Source organism: Neomonachus schauinslandi, chromosome 7 (genome assembly GCF_002201575.2).
Source record: "Neomonachus schauinslandi chromosome 7, ASM220157v2, whole genome shotgun sequence".
Lineage (NCBI taxonomy): Eukaryota > Metazoa > Chordata > Mammalia > Carnivora > Phocidae > Neomonachus > Neomonachus schauinslandi.
This window is the reverse complement of record NC_058409.1, coordinates 46,001,444-46,017,492: the sequence shown is the minus strand read 5'-3', so window position 1 is coordinate 46,017,492 and position 16,049 is coordinate 46,001,444. Positions and strand designations below refer to the sequence as shown.

General features: G+C 35.9%; 1 protein-coding gene across 1 annotated transcript in view; it reads right to left on the bottom strand.

Moving 5' to 3' along the window:
* Positions 1–16,049, bottom strand: part of RNF180 (ring finger protein 180) — a 152,548-nt gene that overhangs the window by 14,481 nt on the left and 122,018 nt on the right. Inside the window, exon 6 of the mRNA XM_021701955.1 lies at positions 15,481–15,606. Coding sequence (XP_021557630.1) covers positions 15,481–15,606 — 126 coding nt within the window. The remainder of the gene's footprint in view (positions 1–15,480; positions 15,607–16,049) is intronic.

Here is a 16,049-nt window from a genome sequence, read left to right as displayed (position 1 = left end):
CTCTGGAGGAACTTTAAATACTGATTTTTGGCAGCCATCTCCAGAGATTCTGATTTAATTGGTCTGGGATATGGCTAGGGAACCAGGATTCATTCAAGGTCACAGTGTGAAATAACAGAAATTAATGCCCAGAAACTGTTTTGCTTCAAAGAAACCAAAACCAAAACCTTAGCTCTTCTCTTCCTTCATACAAAAAAAAAAATTATTTTTCATCTGTTAAAGTCAGTTGAGGACCTGGAAATTTTCCGAGATGAGAAGTTCTGTTTCATAATAATGGTCTTATTTTGTAGTTGCTCTATTTTAGGAAGCCTAATTCCTGAAATTCTGGATTAAGATTATGAATGCTGATGACTATCTCTCCTGGAAGTTCTTTATCTTTTTATTAGTGTGATCAAGCTAACTGCTCACCTGACTGGACTGAAATGCGTATGAGTAGTTTACATTTTACTTGCTCTAAGGGATGTGGGATGCAAACCAAATTCCCTAGAAGCTGGTTATGTCATTTTGAAAAAAACATTTTTTACTATGCAAATTTAATAATACTCTGCAAAAAGAAAAAACAAAAATTCCTTCCATAACTTCAGAATTTTAGTCTAAAATAAAATTTTTAAGATTTACATCCACTTAAAATAACATAAACAATGGAGGGCTTTTGGGCAGTAAATAAGAGTAATGTTACATAGTTATATGAGGAAATGCAAACTTTATAATTTGTTCTATTTTGCATTTGTCATGACAGGTGGTATGAGTGTTTTTGGTTGGGATGTGCCCCTATTTTAAAGAGAAGTTCTAGTTTTCAAATCATTTATATCTGAGCACTGAGCGTCATTTCATTAAGAAATTGTTGAGACTACAGATTCCATCTCTTCAATCTGCCTATAATTAATACATTTTAAATTTTATTTAATGAGCACTTCCTTGTTACTTTATTTTTCTCATATAAACATTGAGGTTATTATGGTGCTTTCTAATAAAGTTATGTATGGAGGCATAAGCATATAATTATATAAGAGGCATGAAACACTCTTGTGGATAGTTATCTTTCCCATTGGAAAGATTGTCCTAAGGGTCAAGCAGCCACAACTCTAAGTATAAGCCCTATTTATCATGAAAAGAAAGAAGATATGCAGTGACTACATACATTCATTTTTATGCTGTGCACTGCAGAACTCCAGAGAGCACCTTTCAAAAACACAACTATATAAAAGGTCCTTCCTGGGGTTTTGCAATGTGGCATTCCTGACTTCAAAGCTCTGACTGCTTTTAGAAAAGTCTAGGAGGTAAACTCTTGTAGGTAATTCCTATGATGAGGTAGGCTAAAAGCCCCTTAGGAGGCTATAAGCTGAGGAAGAGTAAGCTATACTGTGTAAATTATATTATCTAGATTCTGGTGAATGGATCACTAGCCAAATGAGATATAAAACATTGCTTAATGAAGCAACAGGTAATTTCATAAATCTGGGGCGGTAGTAAATTGATTTAAAGAGTAATGGGCTTCTTGGAGCACCTGGGTGGCTCAGTCGGTTAAGCACCTGCCTTTGGCTCAGGATGATCCTGGGATCCTGGGATCCCGGGATCCTGGGATCCTGGGATCCAGCCCCGTGTCAGACTCCTGGGGAGCCTGCTTCTCCCTCTCCCTCTGCCTGCTGCTCCCCCTGCTTGTGTTCTCTCTCTGTCAAATAAATAAATAAATATTAAAAAATGTCTTTTTTTAATATTTATTAAAGAGACAATGTCTTGTCTTCAACTTGGGATCTGTATACAGAGTGAGAGGCAGAACTAAGGCTACAGACTGAACTCTCAATTCACTTCATCAGCCCAGTTGCATGGATGAAGTAGAACTCAGAGAAGTATAGCAGATTTGTATCATTCAACCTACAAAAGGTAGAAAGCATGAGAATAGTGGACTGGCTAAAAAAGGCCCTCCGTGGTTTCAGAGATAGAATGCAAGGGCACCCATTAAGTAGAAGAGAGAGGAAAAAAAGCCATGCCAATCCAAGGCAATGGCTGTGAACACGGAGACCTGAGCCACTAATAACACAGGGCTCAGTGATTGTTAATTCCCAGTGTCCTTTTTGTTGTTTTTAATAGCTTCTCTTTCCTATTGATATTGTCCACTCTTTTATCTATGTTGCCCATCTTTTTCTCTTTTCATTAGCATTTGTTTAAATAGTTATTTTAACGTCCTAGTCTGATAACGCCAACATCTAGATCACTGGGGATTTATTCCTATTTTCTGCTTCCTCTCTTGATTATTGGTCACATTTTCCTAATCTTCGCTTGTCTCATAATTCTTTATTGTGTGAATGATTCATGCAGATTGAAGTAGATATTATTTCCTCCCAAGAGGGTTGACTCTTTGTTTTGTCAGGCAGATAGGGTGAGAGGCTGATCACCTGAGCCAAATAATGAATAAGCTGGGGTGGAGGTAAAGTTAAGGTTGCAGCTTTAACTACACTCAGTCTACCTCTGATTTCAAATGGCTTAATGGTATGGCCTATCCTATCGTTTTTGCAGTCCTTCAATGGGACTTTATCTCCATAGCCCTATGGAGTTCACTATGGGACCATAGTAGATTTGTACTCTGTTTTTCAGATCTTGACTACTCCTTGAGCATGGTCCTTTGGGTTTTTAGTTAAGAGTTTAGTAGGTCTCTATCCCCTCTAATCTGAAAGGTCTGCTTTTCAGAGGTTGTAAATGGAACTCTATCCTTTCACCCTACAAGGTTTAAAATAAGGGAAATGTTAGACTTCTGCAGAAGATGATGAAGTAGGAGGATCCTAAGCTCACTTCATCCCACAAATACAACTAGATAACACCGGCATCAGTATAAATAACCCATAAAATGACTCGAAGACTGGCAGAACCGGCTTTCCACAGCTAAATGTAGAGAAGAGGCCACATCAAAGAAGGTAGGAAGGGTGGAGACATGGTGGAAAGGTAAACAGACCCATGGGCTGTCCGTGGGAGGGAAGGATGCTGCAGGCTCAGAGACTGGAGAAAAACAGACCCTCACACCAGACACCCCAGATATGGGGAACCTGCATAGGGAGAACAAATCCCCTAACATTTGGCTTTGAAAACCAAAGGGGCATAATTTCTTGAATTTTTATAATCAGTGGGGCTTAACACCCGGGACTTCAAAAATCAGTGGGCTCAGCTCTTGGAGACCTGGGAGGGCTAGAGGAAAATGAGTCCCCACCGTTAAAGAGAGAGCAAAACAAACAGCCCCGTTGAGATATAGCATAGAAGCAGGAGTTTGAAAAACACATGGGGTGTATGAGAAGGTTTGTTTACTAAACTCAGAGCTTGTGCTGGAGGGGCAGGGATCTTTGGGAGACTTCTCCAAGAACAAAAGACCACAATGAGATATCACCTCACACTGTCAGAATGGCAACAATAAACAACAAGGAAACAACAAGTGCTGGCAAGGATGCAGAGAAAAAAGAACCCTCTTACACTGTTGGTGGGAATGCAAATTGGGACAGCCACTGTGGAAAACAGTATGGAGGTTCCTCAAAAAACTAAAAATAGAATTACAATTTGATCCAGTAATTCCACTACCAGGTATTTACCCAAAGAATATGAAAACACTAATTTGAAAAAATACATGCACCCCTATGTTTATTGCAGAATTATTTACAATAGCTAAATTATGGAAGCAGCCCAAGTGTCCATTGATAGATGAATGAATAAAGAAGACTGTGTGTGTGTGTGTGTATAATGGGATATTACTCAGCCATAAAAAGGAATGAAATCTTGACATTTACAACAACATGGATAGAGCTAGAGAGTATAAATCTAAGTGAAATAAGACAGAGAAAGAAAAATACCATATGATTTAAAAGCGAACAAAGGAAAAAGACAAACCAAAAACAGACTTGTAACTATAGGAACAAACTGATGGTTACCAGAGAGGAGATGGGACAGGGATGGATGAAATAGGTGAAGGGAGTCAAGAGTACACTTACCATGATGAGCACTGAGTGTTCTATAGTATTGTAGAATTACTATATTGTATACCTGAAACTAATACTGTCTGTTAACTATACTGAAATTAAAGTTAAAATAAGGGAAATGTCTTAAGAAGAATTCTTACTATATATTTGTTGTAGGCCCCTTTTTATACTATGACTTTATTCTTAAACTCTGTAAGACAGAAGGAAATTGCTTTTTTGGGGCTAACTACTTAATCTCTAGTTTTGCCACAGCTCTCAGCAAATGTCTTATGGGGAAAATTTGCCATATCTTTGGACTGTTCTTCCAATCTGACATGCCAGTCCATTTGGTTATTGAAACCCCTGCTCATTTCTCGTACTCCTAGTAGACTTCTCTCCCTATGGCAAGACTGATCCTGAGAAAATTCCCAGAATTAGAAAATACTTCCAAAGAAGCAAATAGCTGGCAACATTAGCTTTCCTGGGGGACTTTCCCCACACTGGAATTTTAATTCACTTTGCCTTTTTAAATGTCCATAGCTCTCTGATTTATTAATATGATTTTTATAATTTATCATTTCTCCCTAAGACAGTGTCATTGAGACTGATTCTTCCCATCATTTATTATATTTTACTATATCTCATTATATCTTCTATATCCTAGAAGAAATCTCCACTGTTGTTATTATCAGAAATAGTAGCTTGACTTGTGTCTATTCCTGCTGTTATTCAGGGTTCTTTGGCTATTTTCTCATTGTTGTGGTCTGAATCAGGCACATGTACCCCTCTAATCTGGTCCCCTCATCCAGCACATCCATCTTTTTTTTTTGCTGATGATCAAATGAGATTGCTGAATCAAGACAGAACAGCCCTGCATCCCATTTTGTCACTGTATCTCAAATATGTAATAGGTCTATAACACAGTGGAGGTCTACTAAAATTTTTCATATTCTCTGATCATTTGGGATAAAAGGTGTAATACAACACAAACAATAATCTGCAGCCACTGCACAAACCCAGAATCATCGTCAGAGTACCTTTATGCTCCCTGCCTGTCATTACTCACAAGAGTATGCCACATACCATGATCATGGAATAGGTTAAAGTGATCACTAGGTGTCTCAGTGGAGGATTAAGTTTTCCAATTCTTCTCTTAAGGTTCACCTCCTTAATCTTCATTTTTCATTCCAAAATTGACCACAGTTTCCCAGGATGATTCATAATCAATATGTATATTGCCCACTGCCCCAACAGAGCAGTCATACAGTGGTCAGACATTAGAACAAATGAACACTGCTGAAATCTTTTTTTTTTTATTAAATAACACCATTTACAAGACATTGACAGTCCAGTTTGAGTTTGGCTGTGCTGAATTCCTTTACTTCCTTTCTAGCCTTTCTTAATCAGAGGTTCGAAAATTCCAGTGTCCATCCAGTACCAGAGTTATCTTACTATAAGTTTCAACAGTAACTGTGGGTCATCTATTGTGCAGGGTAGTTAGGGAATGCACTGGTATTAGGGAAAGCAATTAAAAGGGTCAGCTCAGGGCCAAGGTCAGCTGCAGCTACCCTCTCTCACCATAAGAATTTGTCTCTAGTGCTAATGTCAGATGCCTGGTGGTCAGTGGGTGGGTTTTAAATTTATGTGCATATGTATACATTTATGTTATATATGCAAGTGTTTGTAAATGTATTTTCTGCCAACATCCAACTTCATGTGGAATAAATAAAGCAACTTCTATATATGCAAAACAATAAAGGGGATGAAGTTTGTGTGTGTGAGTATGTGTGTGTGTATGTGAGAGAGAGTGTGAGAGAATGAAAGTGCTGGTAGTTTTTAAAGTAAGAGCTATGGAATGGTGATGTTTGAAAGAAATGTACAATTCGTATTAGAATTCACTTGGATCATAAACTTAATATAGAAAGAAAAGGCGTTCCAATTTTGAGTCCAATGCCTAACTGAACTATTCTGCTTTAGATAGAGACCACAGATTCAGTGACCCAGCACCATATTAACATTGGGTCATGTGAAAAGGGATGGAAATATTCTAAATAAATGTGAGCGAGCACTTTACACCTCTTATCAGGTACTAGTTGCAGTTATGACTCTGTCAATCTTAGTTCTTTCCCTTTAAATAACTACTATTTCTAGACATTTCATCCTCAGTTTATTAGTATCCAGTTTCCAATTGATATGGTTCCCAGTCCTGTTACTATCTCTGAAACAGTACCTAGAAACCAGGTTCCATAAGGAACAGTTGAAGGAATGTGAATATTGTTTGTGTGGAATGAAGACTTGAAAAGAACATGAAATGTGTCTTTGTATATTCTAAGAACAGTCACATGAAGGAAGATTAAGATGTACCTGAACCAATCAAAGAAAACTGTGAGAAGTCCAGATTTTATTCAACATAGAGATTTGTCTGATAGAGTTACTAAAATTTTATGTACAAACTTCCTGTTTTAGGTAGTGAGCTCCGTGACATTGCATGTGATAAGCAGAGTATAGAGGTCCATCTCTGAGTGTGATGGTTGAGGCTATTTGTGTACTGGTTGAAGTAGATATATTATGTATCCTCTCTAGTTCCTTATAATTTATATTTTAGTGGGAATGCATGTAATTACTTGTTTTTAAAGTAGTTTATGATATTGTCAGGCTTTGATACTTGGTTGGCTTCTGAAGTAAATTTTAAACTCCTAAGTAAATCCTACAGCAAAAACAGGGTCTGATTCTGCCACTGGAAAATAAATAGAAAGGAAAAGGTACCTTGGAATTTGTAAGCCCTTTCAAAAAATTATCTTGTGAATAAAATTGTTCCAGTTTCAGAGGAAATGCAAAGGTTAATGCACTTTCCGCTAAGAGGCACCACCAAGTCTGTAGCATATTTGGAAATTTCTCTGACTTACCTCCAACTTTCTGAGAAGGCAAATTTCTGGTTTGGAAACAAAAGGCGTTCCAATTTTGGAACTCCTGCTGCTTGAGCATGTATTGTTTTGTTTTCTATTAGAGATAAGCATTCTTTTCCATGTGGATATTCTTTCATTTATATTGAGCATGTATAAACTTGCAGAATTATTCTAACACCTTCAGATAAAATTATGACAAAATAAAACAATTCCCCAGGCTTTTATAAGAAATGAATGAATTTGTCATAAACAGATCTCAGACGCCTGAAATTCAGCTCCATGTTTTTATTACTGCCAGAAAAATTAAGACATGGATTTTTAAACCATGACTTTATTTTTTTTTTCATTTCTTTGACTTAAGAGTATATTCAGAAAAAAATTCAACATGGAACTTTTTTTTTTTCTGCAAAAGATCTTGGTAACCTCTTAGCTAGTTAGTTTTACATGTATATTTATGTAAAAGTGTTTTCTTAGAGAACCAACCAACATGACATGGCTGGAAATCATGTCAACTGGATACTGATAAACTGAGGATCCAGTGCCTGGAAATGGTGGACACTTCAGGTAAGAGAACAAAGAACTGACAGAGTCATCAGTGCAAATAGTATCTGATAACAAATACAAAGTGCTAGCTTATGTTTATCTAGAATATTTCCATTCCTTTCCACATCACCCATTTTATGTATAAAATATGAATTTGTAAGAAGAAAAACATTTAAAACATGTTGGCTCTGATCTGTCCACAGGAACTTGGCAGGCCAGAAGAGAGTGGCATGATATATTCAATGTGCTGAATGGTAAAAATATGCAGCCAAGAATACTTTATCCAGCAAGGCTGTCATTCAGAATAGAAGGAGAGAGAAAGCATTTCCCAGACAAACAAAAACTAAAGAAATTCATAGCCACTAAACCAGCCCTGCAAGATAATATTAAAGGGGACTTTTTGGGGAAAAATAAGACAAAAGCAACTAAGACTAGAAAGGAACACAGAACATCACCAGAAACACCAACTTTACGGGTAACACAACAGTACTAAATTCATATCTGTCAGTCATCTCTCTGAATGTAAATGGACTAAATGCTCCAATCAAAAGACATAGGCTATCAGAATAGATAAAAAAAAAAAAAAAAGACCCTACAGAGACTCATTTGAGAACTAAAGACACCTGCAGAGTGAAAGTGAGAGGATGGAGAACCATCTATCTTGCTAATGGATGTCAAAGGAAAGCCAGAATAGCCATACTTATATCAGACAAACTAGATTTTAAACCATAGACTATAATGAGATGAAGAAGGGCATTACAGCATAATTAAGGGGTCCACTGATCAAGAAGATCTAACAATTATTAGTATTTATGCTCCCAAATTGGGAGGACCCAAAAGATAAATCAACTAACAACAATCATAAAGAAACTCATTGAGGAGCGCCTGGGTGGCTCAGTCATTAAGCATCTGCTGTCAGCTCAGGTCGTGATCCCAGGGTCCTGAGATCGAGCCCCACATCGGACTCCCTGCTTGGCAGGAAGCCTGTGTCTCCCTCTCCCACTCCCTCTGCTTGTGTTCCCTCTCTCACTGTGTCTCTGTCAAATAAATAAAATCTTAAAAAAAAAAAAAGAAACTCATTGATAATAATACAATAATAGGGGACTTTAACACCCCACTTACAGCAATGGACAGATCATCTAAGTAGAAAATCTACAAGGAAACAATGGCTTTGAATGACACACTGGACCAGATGGATTTAACAGATATAATCAGAACATTTCATTCTAACGTAGAAGAATACACATTCTTCTCAAGTGCACATGGAACATTCTCCAGAAAAGATCACTTAGTGGGGCAAAAATCAGCCCTCAACAAGTACAAAAAGATTGAAGTCATACCATGCATATTTTCAGACCACAACACTATGAAACTTGAAGTTAACCACAAGAAAATAATTAGGAAGACCACAAATACATAGAAGTTAAAGAATATCCTACTAAAGTATGAATGGGTTAACCAGGAATTAAAGAAGAAATAAAAAAAATACATGGAAGCAAATGCAAATGAAAACATGATGGTCCAAAACTTTTGGGATGCAGCAAAGGCAGTCCTAAGAGGGAAGTAAATTGTAATACAGGCCTACCTCAAAGAAGCAAGATAAGTCTCAAATACACAACCTAATCTCACACCTAAAAGAGCTAGAAAAGGAACAGCAAATAAAGCCTAAAGCCAGCAGAAGAAGGGAAATAAAGATTAGAGCAGAAATAAACAATATAGAAATAGAAAAAACAGCAGAACAGATCAATGAAACTAAAAGTGGTTCTTGGAAAGAATTAATAAAATTGATAAACCCCTAGCCAGACTTGTCAAAAAGAAAAGAGAAAGGACACAAATAAATACCACCACAGAAATACAATTATAAGAGAATATTATGAAAAATTTACATGCCAACCAACTGGGCAATCGAGAAGAAATGGACAAATTCCTAGAAACATATAAGCTACTAAAGCTGAAACAGGAAGAGACAGAAAACTTGAACAGACCCATAAACAGCAAAGAATTTGAATCAGTAATCAAAAATCTCCAACAAACTGGGAAGGCCAGATGGCTTCCCAGGGGGATTCTACCAGACATTTAAAGAAGAGTTAATACCTATTCCTCTCAAACTGTTAAAAAAAAAAAAAAAAAAAAAGGAAGGAAAACTTCCAAACTCATTCTACAATGCCAGCATTATCTTGATTCCTAAACCAGATAAAGACCGCACTAAAAAGGAGAATTCTAGGTCAATATCCCTGATGAACATGGATGTAAAAATTCTCAAGATACTAGCAAGTCAAATCCAATCTTTTAATGTTTAAAAGAATTATTCACCCCAAACAAGTGGAATCTATTCCTGGGCTGCAGGTCTGGTTCAATATTTGCAAATCAATCAATATAATACACCACATTAATAAAAGAAAGGATAAGAACCATATGATCCTCTCAATAGATGCAGAAGAAGCACCTGACAAAGTAAAGCACCCTCTCTTCATAAAAACCTCAACAAAGGAGGAATAGAGAGAACAAATCTCAACATCATAAAGGCCGTATATGAAAGATCCACATCTAATATCCTTCTCAATGGGAAAAAATGGAGAGCTTTTACTCTAGGATCAGACACAAGACAGGGATGTCCACTCTCACCATTGCTATTTAACATAATACTCGAAGTCTTAGCCTCAGCAATCAGACAACAAAAAGAAATAAAAGGCATCCAAACTGAGAAGGAAGAAGTCACACTTTCACAATTTGCCAGTGAGATGATACTCGATGTAGAAAACCTGAAAGACTCCACCAAAAAAGTGCTAGAATACATGAATTCAGCAAAATCACAGGATGCAAAATCAACATACAGATATATGTTCCATTTCTTTTTTTTTAATATGTTCCATTTCTAAACACCAATAATGAAGCAGCAGAAAAAGAAACCAAGGAATCAATCCCATTTACAATTTCACCAAAAACCGTAAGATACCTAGGAATAAACCTAAACAAACAGGTAGAAGATCTATACTCTGAAAACTATAGAACACTTATGAAAGAAATTGAAGAAGACACAAAGAAAGGGAAAAACATTCCATGCCCAAGGATTGGAAGAACAAACATTGTTAAAATGTCTATACTACCCAAAGCAAACTACACATTTAATGCAATCCCTATCAAAATACCACCAGCATTTTTCACAGAGCTAGAACAAATAATCCTCAAATCTGTATGGAACCACAAAGACCCTGAATAGCCAAAGTAACCCTGAAAAAGAAGAGCAAAGCTGGGGACATCATGATTCCAGACTTCAAGCTATATTACAAAGCTGTAGTCATTAAGACAGTATGGTACTGGCACAAAACACATAGATCAATGAAACAGAATAGAAAACCCAGAAATGGACTCGTAACTGTATGATCAACTAATCTTCAACAAAGTAGGAAAGAATATCCAATGGAAAAAAGACAGTCTCTTCAACAAATGGTGTTGGGAAAACTGAACAGCCATGGGCAGAAGAATGAAACTGGACCACTTTCTTATACCATACACAAAAATAAATTCAAGATAGATGAGACCTAAATGTGAGATAAAACCATCAAAATCCCAGAGGAGAACAGAGGCAGTAACCTCTTTGACCTCCACTGTAGCAACTTTTTACTAGACACATTGCTGGAGGCAAGGGAAACAAAAGCAATAATCAACTCCTGGGACTTGATCAAGATAAAAAGTTTCTGCACAGTGAAGGAAACAATCAACAAAACTAAAAGGCAGCCTATGGAATGGGAGAAGATATTTGCAAATGACATTATCAGACAAAGGGCTAATATCCAAAATCTGTAAAGAACTTATCAAACTCAACACCCCAAAACCAAATAATCCAGTTAAGAAATGGGCAGAAGACATGTATAGACACTTTTCCAAAGAAGACATCCAGACGGCTAACAAATTCATGAAAAGACGCTGAATGTCACTCATCATCAGGAAATACAAATCAAAACCCCAATGAGATACCACTTCACACCTGTCAGGATGGCTAAAATTAGCAACCCAGGAATCCACAGATGTTGGCAAGTATGCCGAGAATGGGGAGCCCTCTTCCACTGTTGTTGGGAATGCAAACTTGTATAGCTACTCTGGAAAACAGTATGAAGGTTCTTCAAAAAGTTAAAAATAGAACTACCCTATGATTCAACAATTTGCACTACTAGGTATTTACCCAAAGTATACAAAAATAGGGATTTGACATGCTTCTAGATGTTTATAGCAGCATTGTCAACAATAGCCAAACTATGGAAAGAGCCCAAATGTCCATTGACTGATGAATGGATAAGGAACATATAGTATGTATTTATGTATATTTATATATAAATATATAGATACATATATATACATAAATACACACACACACACACACATATATATATATATACACATACAAAGTGAAATGTTAATCAGCCATCACAAAGAATGAAATCTTGCCATTTGTAATGATGTGAATGGAGCTAGAGGGTACTATGCTAAGCAAAATAAGTCAATCAGAGAAAGACAAATACCATATGATTTCACTCATATGTGGAATTTAAGAAACAAAACAGATGAACCTATGGGGAGGACAAAAAAGAGGGAGGGAAGCAAACCATAAGAGACTCTCAATGACAGAGAACAAACTGAGGGTTGATGGAGGGAGGTGGGAGTGGGAATGGGCTAAATGGGTGATGGGTATTAAGGAGGGCGCTTGTTATGATGAGCACTGGGTGTTGTATGTAAGTGATGAGTCACTAAATTCTACTCCTGAAATCAATATTACACTATATGTTAACTAAGTAGGATTTAATAAGAATTTGAAAAGAAAAAAGAAAACGTATCTGCTTGACTCATCAGTATTTCCAAGATACTACTTAGTAGTGTAAAAGGAATAGGTCTATTCTAGTGTGAGTTAGCTATATGGCTGAATGAATTCTGTAAGAATTTATATGAACTTTATTGATTTTGAAATCTAAAACTATGTTAAAATGTTTTGTTTTTGTAGAAAGAACACTAATTTTGTGGATCCAAAGGCAGCTCTGGGAATGTCCATTCTTTCATACAAGATCCCCTTTCCCACCTTACTTCCTCCTACCAACCTCAGAAAATTAGGCTATGAGGAATATTTTCTTAGGGAAACAATTAACATGGCAAGGGTGGCATGGCATGTTGAGTATGGTGGTAAAACTGTGGGAATCACAGACCCAAATTCTCAAATACCCTAATTTCCTACAATTTTATTATCTTTTATGAAGATAATTCAATCAATATCTTATTAAATGTGGTTTATTTCTTATAAAAATAATTAGAAATGAAGAATAAAAATACTACATGTAATGTACAGGATTACTGAGAAGGAAATTTATGACCTTAACTATTAATTTTTAAGAAGTAAAAATAATAAAAATTAATGACCTAAAAGGCCAACTTAACATGGCATAAAAAGGACAGAATAGGGCGCCTGGGTGGCTCAGTCGGTTAAGCGGCTGCCTTCGGCTCAGGTCATGATCCTGGAGTCCCGGGATCGAGTCCCGCATCGGGCTCCCTGCTCGGCAGGGAGTCTGCTTCTCCCTCTGACCCTCCCCTCTCATGTGCGCTCTCTCTCTCATTCTCTCTGTCTCAAATAAATAAATAAAATCTTTAAAAAAAAAAAAAAAAAAAGGACAGAATAAACCCAAGAAGAGTAGCAATAGGATTTAATAAAGAGCAGAAATTAATGAAGTGGAAAGTAAAGATATAATAGAATCAATTTCAAAAATTTGTTTAAAAAGAATAAAATTGAGAAGTATCTAGCAAGATCAGGGGGAAAAAAAAAAAAAACCAACCCAGGGCATGAGTAAATAATAAGAATACAAAGAAACATAACTTTTGATACAGGATAGATTAAAAGATATAAACAACTTTTTGTCAACAAATTTTAAAACAAAAAAATGGACAAATTTCTAGCAAAAAGATATATAAACTGACTCAAGAAGAAATTGGCAAAACAAATATATTTTGAAAAAGGAAATGGAGGCAATATTACTCATAAATATATATGTAAAAGTCTAGCAGTGCACAAAAATGATCAAATTGAGTTTATCCCAGGAATACAACAGTAGTTTCACATTAGTATTACAATCTATTAATGCAATTCAGTGCATTAACAGATTGATGAAGTAAAGCCATTATGATCATCTCAAGAAATGCTGAAAAAAGTTCACAAAATTAAAAATCTATTCAAGAAAAAATTATTAGCAAATTGGGAACAGATGGTAACTTTCTTAAAACCTGATATAGAGTATCCACCGAAAACACAGAGCAACATTCTACTCAATGGTAAATATTAAAAGTGTATATTTTAATATCAGATATGTTATCACTTTTACAATTCAAAATCAAACAGAAGTCCTAGCTCAGAAGGTATGGTAAGATAAAATAGAAAAAAGTATATTAGATTAAAGGGTATAAAACTGTCTTAATTTACAGATAAAACAGATATGATGGTCTTCCCTGAAAGCTCCCCAAACCCTATAATTAGAGTGAACATAATTTAGTAAGACTGCTAAATATGAGATAAATATCCCACACAGTAATTATGGAATAATTTTTAAAACCCAGCATCACTGTACAATAAATATCCAGAAGAGTAGGCTATTATTTAAAGAAAGATAGAACCTTCTGTAACACAACATAAGAGATGGATTCTAGATAATGACCTAAATGAGAAGGTAAAACTATGAAGTTAATATAAAAAAAAATCTAAGAGGAAACTTTTGGATTTGGGGAACTTCAAAACACAGTAAGGCAAAAGTAAGGTGGATTTAATTACATCAAAGTTAAGGATTTCTTTTAATGAAGGACAACATAAACAATATACAGATGATAAAATGGGATAAGAAATTTGTAATGTCTAAAGCTGATCAGGGATTAATACTGAGACTATATAAGAAATTTGGGAAGAATGATAAAGGCAGAAACCCTTTTAGAAAAATGAGTAAAGCATTTAAAAAACAAGCATCCAAAAGACTAACAAGTATTTGAAAGGATCTCAACCTGTTAAAGATCAGATACCTGCAAATTAAAACAATAATGAAGGTTCCTAGTCTTATTCTCTGCTAACACTTGTCATTTTCCAAAGTTCTAATTCTTCCCAACTCTCAAGCATTGTTAATAGGTACCTACATCAGTCATTTGGGAGAACTGATGGCACTATTTAGTCAAGTTAGGTGTATGCATATTCTGTGATGCAGACATTCTGCTTTAGAATGTGCTTTCACATTAGCTCATTTGATCCTTACAACTATATTAATTAGATTGCACATATATACATATGTGCAATTTTACATATGAGAAAACAGAAACACAAGAATGGGTTCCTATGACACCTCTGAGGTCATTGGGCTAGTCAGACCTGAACCCAGAAACTGGTATTCCTAGTCCACAGTAATATCCTTGAGACACTCAGTACACCAAGGCACTGCTATTTTCTTACAGATTTTTTTTTTTTTTAAGATTTTATTTCTTTGACAGAGAGAGACACAGTGAGAGAGGGAACACAAGCAGGGGGAGTGGGAGAGGGAGAAGCAGGTTTCCCGCAGAGCAGGGAGCCCAACGCGGGGCTCCATCCCAGGACCCTGGGATCATGACCTGAGCCAAAGGCAGATGCTTAACGACTGAGTCACCCAGGCGCCCCAAGGCACTGCTATTTTCTATTTGTCTTAAATTTGTGGGACAACTGTAAAATATAAAACTAAATAAACTTACCTGTGATATTGAATTGTTCAGAATCTTTATAAAGAACACTAGTGCTTTGATCAAATACAGCTTTTGTTAAATCTGTTACTTTTGCAATGAATTTCATTATCCACATATTAAACATTATTGACAGCAATGCAAAATAAATTTAATCATGTGTTTTTCTCAAATTTTGCTCTTATTATATAGTTTCTATTTTCTTCATATACATATTGAAGCTTTCAGCAAAAGATACTTAGCAAAATCCTTACTTAAGACTGATCAATGCAGAAATACGTTTCCACTAACATTTTAGTTAGGAAAAAATAGCTTCAAAAAGAGACCTTGGACAAAGTTATCAAACTTTTTTGCATTAGTTTCCTTACCTCCGAAAAGATGGAATGCTTTTCTACAGCTTGGTAGAGGCCATTTTGCAGAGCTGGATTTCTGAAAGCTTTGTTTTATTTTCAAATATTCTTTAGGAAAGAATCTTTTTGTGGCATTGTTCAGTTCTAGAGTAAAACAAAAGAAAACAGTAGTTAAACATTAATTTGAGTACAATGGCAAGAACATGAAAAATTATTCTTAGTATTTTGATAATAAATTCAGATCCCTTTAAGAGAGAAGACAAAAGTAGAGTCAACTTTGTAATTTTAACTCAAGCAAACCTAATTCCCCCAAACTCACATTTGATGCAACTTTGATGTGTCTACACATAGAATATACATCTACTGGGTATCTCCTATGTCCTTTGCTATGCCAGATACAGACAAGAGTGAGACACCATCCCTATCCTCAAGAAGACTGAAGACTGAAAGATGGAAATAAACAGACAAAAAAAGGGAAAAATGTGTTCTAGATGTAGTGATGAGTGCAATCATGGCTCAGGATGGATGATGAAAAGGAAAAACCTTCTGAGTACTTTTTCTTACTTCATAATCTCTATTTCATTCTA